An 11,568-nucleotide genomic window follows, 5' to 3' on the forward strand; every position below is an offset into this window, starting at 1 on the left:
CGTACGAGAGGCTGAGTGTACCAGAGTCTGGCCATCCGCCATCGCTGCCTACTTACCTCGCCCGGGGACTTTAGGATTGTTGTCCGAGTCCAAAAAAAGATCTACGCCTGGGGCCAACCGACGACAGACTCATACAACAACTTTTTCTACTGAGTATGACTAACCCACAACAAACGTCTTGCGAGCTGTATGTTTGCTTCTGGTTTGACCTAGACAGAACAGCGAAGCGAGGGAATTTTGGCGAATTTGAATACCTGCCGTCGACAGTGTCTCGCTATTCATCAAGCGTTGGAGAACACCCAAGAAACAACACGCCAACTTTCGGCGGAAGCTGCAGAAGGCTGACAGCGGTAGTTTCTACAGTTGAGGCGAGCTCTCAGGCACCCAGGGGTGACAGACTTCTGTCCCCACTATTGGCGTAGTCTGCCCGGATTTCTGCCTCACTAGGGACGGAATTCTGTCACCCCTAGGTGGGCAGGTTTGTCAGTCAGTCGAGTTGCAGTCGAGTTGGACTGCGGTGGGATACGATCCGCAAAAGGAGCGACTTCAGGCTAGAATCGAGGAACTAGAGAGAGAGAGAGAGAGCGCGCACGGAGACGGCACTGGAACACCACGATGCGTCGGCCAATGCGGCAGAGCAGACCCACGATGGAAGCCCCGCGAGGTGAGCCAGCGGGCTGATACAAAGCCATGGCCTAACCACGCAGCATCAGCACAAGGGCTTCGTTAGGCGAGGCACTTCGAATCGACGAGGGAGTGAAACTGACCTTTACGAAACCCATCAATGTATGAACTTGGGCACCTGCGCGATGGCCTTTTCCCCTCCTCGAAACCAATGTGAATGATGCCGTACCAGAGAAGCGACCGAGTCCCCGGTCTGAAGGATATCTCTACAGTGGACTCGACATTTATCTGACACATGAACCATGCGTGTGCTACGCAATGGCTATAATCCATTCCAGAATCCGAGTATCACAAACAGAGTAGGAAGCCGAAGTGAACCGCACGAGAGGGGCATGCTACTTAGAGAGGAGAAGCATCCTCCTACGCCGCCTTAAGTAAAGGAAGACGAAAGGCCACTAAGGATGACCCCGAGCCGGACAGGCCTAAGCCACTCCAGGCCGCCCGCACACCCCAAAGGAGAAAATCATGCTCCTCGCATCCGAGAAGGCCTCCTCTCTCATGCTTCAAGTCTTGTCATTACTATGCCTGAAGGGATACTTATTACCACTGAATCTATCTATCGCCGGGTGCTGCCTATCTCCAACAAGGCATCCTTGATACAGAGCCATGTCTGGATGTCGATGTTAATCGCCCAAAAGCCGCAAAGCGCAGGTGGCCGATACCAGCAACATCAAGGAGGACCAGATGGCCTATTTACATGTATACAGAGCTAGAGGGTGTGTCGTCTATCCCGATACCGATTCCTGCGCAGACTGCGAGGGCTTTGCCCAGCAACGGCGAAGGAAAAGGCGGGAAGCAGGCGGTCGTGGCTACAGGAAGGTGAATCCTTGGGTTGAATTTGGATCGTTTGTCACAAACTCCGTTGCGTCAAGGTACAACCTTCGCCCTTCGCTTCCATTACGTGACCTGTTCTGGGGCTGACCTAGTGCCTGAGCACCCCCGAATGACCGCAGCCTCTGTGTCGAAAGCGAGAAGATCGAAAGCGAGAAGATCAAAAACTAGAAGAAACGAAAGGGATACTACCACTTCATCTCATGGTAGCCCTGTGATCATGATTCGTAACTATTGAAGCTATCTTTCCTTGACTTCCTCGCACCTCTTGCCGCCTTGTTGCTGTCCTTCCCACCTCGGACTGATGGAGTTTGCTCCGGCAGGCAAGGCTTCGGAGCGGGCAAACCTGCTGCCGGCGATCGGTCCCTCTCCTGTCGTCAAACCGTCATGCACCACCATTGGCCTTGCTTCAAAGAACAAAGAAATCGTGAACCTAAAAAAATTGGCCTTTGCCGCTTGAGCGAACGCGCTTTGAGGGCGGCAAGTCTCAGTCGCCGAAGACCTCAGCGGCGTCCGAAAGAAGACCTCAATGATCCTGGGTTCCCCGCCGCCTGTTCGGCGTTGACCTGTTTCGAGTCTTCCGCTCCCGATTTGCGCTTCTCGGCTTCTTGTTTGAGCTGCAGAGAGTACGCTGTGACGTGTTGCAACTCTCGTCTGGCGTCATCTCTTTCCGCTATCGCTTTTGCCAAATCTGCTCGCAAAGAGGTCACCGTGTCGGCCAGGGAATTCATTGAATTGAACAACCGAGCATGGGTTCTTTGAGTTCTTTCCATTTCGTCCAGCCGCAGCATTACAGCATCGAAAAAGTCGAGGTTGGGCACGGTATCCAACCAATCCAGGGCCAATCGTTGAGCCTGGTCAAAGTATCGCGTTACACGCTCCGCCTCGTCCGCTGGGGGCGTGTGGGGTGTCTCAATCACAAAACGTGGATTGAGTTGTCCCTGGTCATGAGTCAGTAAAGGTGTTGTGGGCTCTTGGAAAAGGGTGTCTCTCACTCCCAAGCCTGGAGGGGTATTTGGGCGTTCTGGAAATGAGTACGACGGCCGCTGCATGATGAAGTTTTTTTGGGTGAGAAAAACTTGCTGGGAGATTTGGGGTGGTCTGTGAGCAAACCACACGTGGGAAGATGGAGCACTAGAGGTATCTAGAAGATAAGGAGACCGCGGAGGCTGAGAGATGGTATCGATGGAGGGAATAAACCAAGGTTGGATGGCGATGGCCCCAATTTACAGAGTCTCTACTGGGAGCCTTGAAGAGGCTTCGAGGAGTGCGCGAGGGCCACACCGCTACTTATCCGGCCCATCCGAGGGCTTCTAGTCCTGGCGGGCCCAGTCAGCCTCAACCCTGGAGGGGGGCCAACGCACTGGTGGGGCAGAGCAGAGGAGTCGGGCGCTGGAGACGCCTTTTCTACGTCTTGGTGCTACCATCGCCTGGTGGTGGTGGTGGTGTGGCCGCAAATTTCGCCCAGGCAGATCATCTGATTGGTGGCCGGCATCGCACGGAAGATGACACGTCGACTTTCGTGCCAGGAAAATTGACACATGTGCTGTCAGCCCGAACTTTCGAGCCCAATCCCCAGCTTCTCGCGCCCAATCGATTTGGTGTGTGTGGAACCTGCCAAGGGGGGCGCTTCCTCGAAGTGCTTCGTTGGTCCTATTCACAAGGGAGGTGGTTTGCTGAAGCCAAGGGCGAGGATGAGGTCGACGAGATTCCCCTGCACAGTTGGGCGCGTCGGGGCTGGTCTGGTGCTGGTGGAAGAGGCCGTAGAGTCTTGGGGCGAGGTCAGCTACACTGGCAACAAAGGCAACGGACCATTCAGCCATGGCAATGACAGCTGTCTGATGAGGCAAGATGTCGCAAAGTGAAACCAGTTCAGAGACTCAAAATCACGCCCTGAAAAGCGAGGGTGCGGGTCGAGAGTCGCAAGGCAAGGGCACCCTCAGGTCAAGTGGAGGGGTTGGAGAGCTGAACTGGTTGTGTGATTCAAGCTTTGACCATCGCTAATCCTCCATGCTCCCAGCCCTGGTTGGGGGGTGGGAGGGGGTGAAAGGTGCTGGGGAACTTTTGGGCTGGGGGACTTTTGGGCTGGGCGGTCATCGGGTGTCGGGCGTCGGGCGTCGGGCGTCGGGCGTCGGGCGTTTAGGCCACCCTCGAATATCCCTGGTCCGTGCGGCAGGGGGCCTGATTCTGGGGCTCTGCCGTGTCGGGTAAACCTGCTACGATATTTACGGCAGCCCCTGTCAGAACTGTGAGCCTATGGACCTGCTGTCTCCCAACATGCAAACGCCCGGCCTTGGAATTGGGCACATCAGGGCAAAGGACAGCCAACAAGAAACGACCTGACCCTGACCGTCGGACGACCTTGACATGCCACCGGGTCTCATGGAGCTGTTTGTCAAGTGTCAACGGAACACTGACAGGTGTCTTGGGCCTGAGAGAGCGACTCGAGGCGATCGAAAGATGTTTCAAGATCCGCACCATACATGAGAAACGAGGACGGACCGTGGACTATTGGATAGACTGAGGAGCCACGAAGCAGCATGTGTCTAGAGATGAGTGGGCAGCGGGGTCTCGGTGATGTCATCAAGACTATCGACCAGAACACCTGAAACACGCCCCCATTTTGACGTTTCCTTTCACTTTGCCGGTCCCATCTTGAGCCAAGCAGAGCAACAAAAGGTGGCGCTTGATCTAGCGAAGCGTAGCTAAGCCAGTATTACCGGCAAAACGGACAAAAAGGGTGTAGTTCAATTAGTCCAGCTTATCGGAACTCATCGACTGACTATTGAAAAATATTGAGCACGTGACTTGTGGATCATGGTTATTCCGCTCCTAATCTCAATCTCCATTAAATCTCCGCCACTACCATCTCAATGTCGTCAACACCTTCATCAACGTCCAATCGGCGTGCGCCGGTGCTCTCGGTGTCCCCTCGAAAGACCGTGATCGAAAGATGAATCCTGAGAATGTTCTCCGCGGGAGATGCGCGATTAGATGTTGCAACCATCCAGTGCTCTGGTCTCCAATTGTCATCAAGACTATCGACCGCAACACTTACAACACGCGTCCATTTTGACGCTTCCTTCCATTCTACCGGTCCCATCTCCAGCTTGCTGGTGTAATACCCTGTCCGACTCGAGGATCTCGTCGAATAACCCGCGCACCTGCAGGTACAGGGGCACGTAGTAGATGGCCAGGAAGGAAGCCATGGTACCAAACCAGTTCGCCCAGGCACGCTGAGAGCAGAGCACCGTGCGAAGAATACCTCGTTGATACCGTCCGACCACGCGACAACGTCATGCGGGTAGAGGGGGCCGAGCCAAGCAGACAAACAAAAGGAGGCACTTGATATTTTTGAGCAATATGGGTCGACCCGCAAAGACCTCCCTTTTCGCTTGACAGGATGGCCAGCCCTCGAAACCGAACATGTCCTTGGTATCGATGCCGGATCTGCTCACCACCCACGTCGATGGAGGTGTGCGTGCCGTGCTTTTCTAGGCGTGCCTGAACGGCTGTGAGGAAGAGTTGATCGTCCGAGATTAGCACTGTTGTCCGGACTATCGACGCCAAAAACTCGTCTGCGGCGACCCTGTTTCGCACCACGCGTTCTACCGTCCCACTATCTCTCTACTAACCCTTTCCACGAACCACCACTCCACCAATTCGCCTTTTCTACGCGTTCATGGCCTCAGATCGAGAGGTGAGGATCCAACGAGCAATTGCCGATTGCAAAACGCGTCGATATCGATCCTAGTATTCGCGCCGCCGCGGCCGCAACCTACGTCCATCACATTACGCGATACCGCAGATTACAGTGTACTCCATCGGCTTCGTTATTTCACGAATCATGGCAGTTATTGTCGAATATACAAGAGGAGGCCTTGGAGATGGATACTCGGCTTCGAGGTACAAGGACATCCCCTGAGCCATTCAACTCTTCGAAATCTCACAGGAACAATAAGCAGACAAAACGGTGGCTCAGAACACGTTGGAATTAATTGGCTACGACATCCTGATACCTGTTCAAAGGTAGACAAAAGATCTCCGTTCGGCATGGCAGTTGTACCCTTCCTGTCGCGCTTGAGACGTGGTTTAGCAATCTACACACCATCCAGGAGCGCTACTCCATTGTCCCCAGCAATACATTCAATACAGACGAGTCTAGACTAGCCCTTGGTGTTTGCAGTAATCAAACTGTTATTGAAACGCGAGAATGGGTTACTCTCATCGAGACAGTTGACGCTGTTAGCCGGCGCCTCCAACCGCTGGTTGTCTTCAAATGAAAAGATCTCCAGGACACTTTGCGCAAGCAGTTATATCTGTCCTCCAGCAATAGCTCTCCCTCGGCCCAAGGTCATGAAGTGGCTGTCCCTCAAGTCGTCAGTCCCACCCCTCCAGCTGCTACACCACAAATATACCTTGCGCCTCTCTAAGGACAGGAGTCAACCGGTATCATCGCTCCAACACCCATCGACATCGCTCCCGTCACTGCCCGACCATGAGCCTGCCAGAAATCTGCCTGCAGTTTCCATCCGGAGCTCCCAGACACTACCTCGGAGCCTTGATGAACGTCAAATCACGGCGCGGGACATCGACAACTGCTTCGCCATGTAAGCCTTGAGAGCCTTGTGAATATGGTATATCAAGTCGTGGTTTCGCTAGTCCAATGCACGCACTGAGGACAGCCTGAAGTTCGAGTTCCGCATCTGTCCAGCGTTGGCATCGAAACCTGCGACTGCCGATGTAACCAACAACGCCGCCTTTGAGCACCTCCCTAATTATTGGCCTGGGAGTGACCTCGTCGACGCAGACCCAGCCCTCACTGTGACCAAGGTCCATGGGACGCATCTTCTGGTTCTGAACCGTTTCGCCGTCTTTCGACCACAGTACCTGATCTTGACGCTCGATTCGTTCAGAACCCACGGCCAACTGACTGAGTCACTCACTCGATGGTGAGCGATGAGCGAGATCTCGTGTATTTTACCGCACTCGACTCAGGCAAGTCTAGCATAGCCTGGTCCAGCCAAAGTCAAGTCAACCCAAGGCAAGCCAGATTTCTATCCTCCCACACACTCTCATTCATTTTCTGGTTCGATTTCAGGACACGCTCTACATTGCATTGCATTTTTGTTATACGAGGACAAGGAGGAAAGGAATTTGCGCGCTTGAATCTACACTACCTCCTCCAGCAGCCGTACTACCTCTTTCACCTATCCATTCGCCCAATATACGTCTACTAACGCGTACTAGGATGCCAGTCGATCAGGATGACCCCCTACCAGCGTCTAGCCGCGAATCCGTACTACCTCCTCTACCAGTATTACTAACTCCGTCACCTATGCATTCGCCCGATATGCGCCAGCACGGACATAACGCGACCGAGGAGGAAAATGAGTCTGCAAAAGTATGCGGGCTGGTTTCGGCCAGGGCCATCTGTCCTGGACACGGCGTCAATCAAACCAAATGCCTGTTCACTCACGAAAACGGGCATCCAAAGCCGTGTCTGAACGTGGACGGATGGGTTCCCCCTGTCAATGCCAACCACGATGCTACGACCGACCGGGGACTCCATGAACTGACAATTGGGGCAAGACTGCTGCATCTTTCGGATCCAGCGATGGGCTCCAGGGGCGGGGAGAAATTGTCGGCATTGCAGAAACACTGGCAGACTTCTTCAACGTGTGCTGACGACTCCAGCCCTAATTATCGATACACTACCTGGCTTGAACAGATATTTCTACCTCAAGCGGCGACGGAAGAGACCGAACAGGGCCAGTATCGATTACTACTCCTCGACGGCCACAAGACTCATGTTACGCATGAATTCAAGTGGAAATGCTTCCAGAATAACGTTGTGGTCTTCTATTTACTACATCTCGTGCCAGTGAAAATGGTCAGACGTACTACCGTATCTCTTCACTACGCCCATAAGCCATTGTGGCTCGACTTTCAGGACGGATACGATGGCAATCGGAAGAGATGATGCACCCGCATACCAAGGGCCATGGTACTTGGCCAACGGGTGGAAGAAGGGATTGTACCTCATTCAAGCCATATCCTCCAGCCACTTGATCTTACTTGTTTTTCGCCTGTCAAGTGTCGCTATCGAGCACAGATCGCTGATCTAGCCAGGTTCGACGGGACAAGCCCAACAACGAAGGAAAACTTCCTCCAGATCTATCAGAAGGCTAGCCAGGAGGGCCTCGGCCCGGAAAATATCAAGGCTGGATGGAAGGCGAGCGGTATCTATCCACAGGAGCCTGATAGGACCATTCGATCTAGCCCAGTCCTCTCGGCCGCTACGATCGATCAAATAACACTACGAACGCCATATTCTCGCACGCGAAAACCACTCAACAGTGGCCTCTACCTATCGCCGAGTAACAGGCGAAACTATGACGATTCTGTGTACAGAGCAACGCGACAGGAATCGCTCTCGCTCTCGAGGCCCTTCCGCAACTCCCTGGGAAAGACCGCTCAAGAACTCGACCGTTTACACATGTCTATGAGAGCGAAGCACACAACGTCACAGGAGATAAAGACCAGGTAGAACTTCCAACCAATATTTGCAAAGGCCTTAGGTGCTGGTGCTGTGTACAATATCGTCGAGGCAAAGTATGTGAACAGGGCAATGAATGAGACCCTTGGCTCGAATGGTAGTTAGAAATGCCTTGGAGCACCACTGAAACGTTTGATCAGCAACAGTTATGCCTCTACGTGTGGGAACGCCGCTCACCACGAACTGAGTTGGATCAAGGAACAGTCCCAGTCCCAGTCCAAACATCATGAAGAAAAACGTCGCAGCAACGTTGCCAGCCTTGCGTGAGGTACCCGTATACTTCCAGCTGAGAAGAGCGGCAGCAAGGAGACATGATCCGGTCCAGGCAATGCCAATCGAAAAGGACAGGCAAATCGCTAGCCTCAAGGCTCAACGAGATCGATCAAAGGCCAGGAGGCAAAACGGCCAGGCAATCAATGTCAACGAGGCCTTTGCTAGCTAGCATCGAGACCATTCATCGTGCCAAAGAGGCATTGGACAACATTGGCAGCAACGGCGACAACGACGCGAATGACGAGGCAATCGCCACTTCATTTCCCAGGGTTATCAGTGGCTTCATAGAACTACTGAACCGATCGGCTTCTCCGAGATCATGGCCAGCCTCACATCGCTCGAGTACGCTTTCACCAAGGCGCCGTACAACATGCGCAGCTTCGTCATGGCTATCAACCTCCTGATGAACGCTCTATCTCTTCTCTCTCTCGTCTTTCTTTCGGCTCTCACTCTCACCCTCACTCTCACTCTCACGCCGTCCTATCCTTGACGCTGCGAAATCGACCATGATCATGGCACTGCGGTGCTGTTTTTCTCTGGTTCGATACTTTCAGCTTGGCCACTGTCTTGACAGACTACATACCTCAGTTTTTGCCGACATCTGCGCAGTAAGCAGCTTTGGCGGCTGCCTCGGATGGCAAGGAGCGACTACGGAAGATCTATAGGTGCGAGAACTTAGTGACGATCATCATTCGGGATATGTCAGTGCAGCTGTATGTCCCTCTCTCTCTCCTCAGTCTCTCTCTCTCCTCAGTCTCTCCCTCCTCCTCAGTCTCTCCCTCCTCCTCAGTCTCTCTCTCTGTCTCTCCCTCCTCCTCAGTCTCTCCCTCCTCCTCAGCCTCTCTCTCTTCCTCTGTCTCTCTCTCTTCCTCTCTCTCTCTCTCTATCTATCATGAGCATGGACTCAGATCTGTGCCTTGGTTCTTGCTGATGGCCTCGACTGCACCCGTCAGATGCGAGTTGTGCTGCATCTAAGTGCAGGTACCCGCCTATGACAAGGTCATTCGCAATGACACCGCGTTGAAAGTCGGGCTGCGTCTGAGTGCAGATACCCGCCGATGACAAGGTCATTCACAATGACACCTCGTTGAAAGCCGGGCTGGCTTTGCGAACAACGTTCCTTGAACAACCTCTGGTCAAGGTCATTCATGATGCGACGGATTCGCAGGAGGCCCAGCCCCAGCGACTTATTCGTATGGAACATGGGGCGGAATTATGAGGATGGGCATGCGTTGGGACATGCATTGGGACATTAGTCAAAGTTTTGGCGGGTATCCCTACAACCCAGGAGACACTGCGATGGGGGCGGTGTACACTTAGGAGACACTATACGGTGGAGGTGGTGTACACCCAGGAGACACTACCAGGGGGTTGGGGCGCACCTAGGAGACAGTAAGCGCACACGAGAAGGGCTTCTTCCACTTTCGCACCCGACTGGATCGACCAAACCAAGACCAAATTTCACGCTCGAAATATCATTCTAATCACCTTCGAAATATCATGAGCATGGTCTCAGATTGAGAGGTTCGCAGGCCCAGCTTTGCGGCTTATTTGCATGGAATATGGGGCGGAATTATTGGGATGGGCATGCGCTGGGACATTAGTTAAAGCTCTGGCGGGCATCCCCTACACCTAGGTGACACTACGATGGGGGCGGTGTACACCTAGGGGGTACTATACGATGGGGGCGGCGCACACCTAGCAGACACTGCGATGGGGGTAGTGTACACCTAGGGGGCACTGTACGATGGGGTAGTATACACCCAGGAGACACTATACGGTTGGGGTGTCCTGTTTGGCTCCAACATCTAACTGATCCCATGGACAGCGACAGCAACCCTGTCTTGCTTCAGACATGGTAATACCGGCGATGTGTGATCAACGAGGCCCGCGACTCCGGACAAGCCGAACACGACGCTCCTGCCCATCTGGAACATCTACAGCGGCAACAAAAGCTTGCCCCCGCAGATCGGCAGCGCCGGGCACATCGACGTGCGGGACGTGGCGCCGCGCACGCACAAATCTACAGCCAATTCTACAGCCAAAAGGTGGACTCAATTACCCAGCGCTACTATACCGAACATCTCCTACAAGTCTACATCGATGCCACCATGCATATGCGCGCTGTTCACGGTCATTGATTTCCTCCTAGTCGAGGACCGGACGGCGATCCTTTCCCACGGAATGAAGAAAAGAGACCTCGCACAGCGCAAACGAGAGAGGTTCTCTATAGAAAACCTCCTTCACCCTGCCTCCTCGCTCTGATTGAAACCCCATCTGAGGCAGGCCGCCTGGAATATCTGGAAGCAGAGAGAATGAGGTCTGTTCCTGTTCCTGGAGTGACTAAGATGTCTATACAACAACCAACGGAGAAAGGTAACAACGAGGTCTGGAGTGAAATCTCGCTCGAGGAGATACGACACAAGATCCGCGATATGCCAGAGAGATGCGAACGACTAGTCAAAACAGGTGGTAAACGCATGGGACGGAATTCTGTCACCCACTGGGTGACTGGAGCTCGCTGGTGTCCGAGAGAGTCCGAAGACACCGCGAAAAAGGGGCCGATGCTCTTTCTGTATATCACCGGAAATTCTTTGCAGACAGAGAAGAGAGAGACGACAAGAGGACGAGGACACCCAGTCGCAGGCAGACTCAAAAAAGCCCAAGAAGGCCGTCAATCCAGGTTCAGCGTTTCGCACAGGGAGAATCCGAATGGATAAGAGAGACATCTGGCGTCGACAGTGGCACTGCAATATCTCACCTCTGAGCGGTGATAGTGCGCTTCAACGACCTTCCGCGACGTCCCAAGCGGCCACATCATCACCAGCGTCACGGGGAAAGCATCCCCGGGCTCTCGATTATAACGGCAAATGGGGTGTCATGATATTCCGCTCTCGTAGGTGAAGATATCTACATTTCTGTACCAAGTTCCAAATAACCGGACGGCTTCGCTTCGAGGAGCCTGGAAACGATTCCCGTTCGCCATTTGACGATGCTCGAGTTCTCCACTGCCGCCATGGGCATATTGTCTCGTTGTGTGGCAATGTCGACCACAAATGGTGCCGGTTCCTCCTTCACGAGGGAGACCGGTTCATATCAGACCCCCAGGCAGAAAGGGTGTTCGACCTTCAGATACACGAGCTTATTAGCCACGTCGACCACTCGTGACTTGATCTCACGCAGTTCATGGTTGCCAAGTCAATTCCAGTCTCGCCTACAGC

At 53.6% G+C, this 11,568-nt stretch overlaps 2 protein-coding genes across 2 annotated transcripts; one reads left to right on the top strand and one right to left on the bottom strand.

Moving 5' to 3' along the window:
* Nucleotides 1-2,018: 2,018 nt before the first annotated feature.
* Nucleotides 2,019-2,567, bottom strand: AYO21_09153 (hypothetical protein; the record flags this gene model as incomplete). Its single annotated transcript, XM_022659091.1, has 2 exons — nt 2,019-2,456; nt 2,511-2,567. The coding sequence occupies 2 exons, from the start codon at nt 2,565-2,567 to the stop codon at nt 2,019-2,021; spliced, it is 495 nt and encodes a 164-aa protein (XP_022508630.1).
* Nucleotides 2,568-5,871: 3,304 nt separating this feature from the next.
* Nucleotides 5,872-7,498, top strand: AYO21_09154 (hypothetical protein; the record flags this gene model as incomplete). The annotated part of the gene is made up of 3 exons (XM_022659092.1): nt 5,872-6,125; nt 6,201-6,467; nt 6,766-7,498. The coding sequence occupies 3 exons, from the start codon at nt 5,872-5,874 to the stop codon at nt 7,496-7,498; spliced, it is 1,254 nt and encodes a 417-aa protein (XP_022508631.1).
* Nucleotides 7,499-11,568: the final 4,070 nt, after the last annotated feature.

The sequence above is a fragment of the Fonsecaea monophora genome (genome assembly GCF_001642475.1).
Source record: "Fonsecaea monophora strain CBS 269.37 chromosome Unknown Scaff86, whole genome shotgun sequence".
NCBI classification, from domain to species: domain Eukaryota; kingdom Fungi; phylum Ascomycota; class Eurotiomycetes; order Chaetothyriales; family Herpotrichiellaceae; genus Fonsecaea; species Fonsecaea monophora.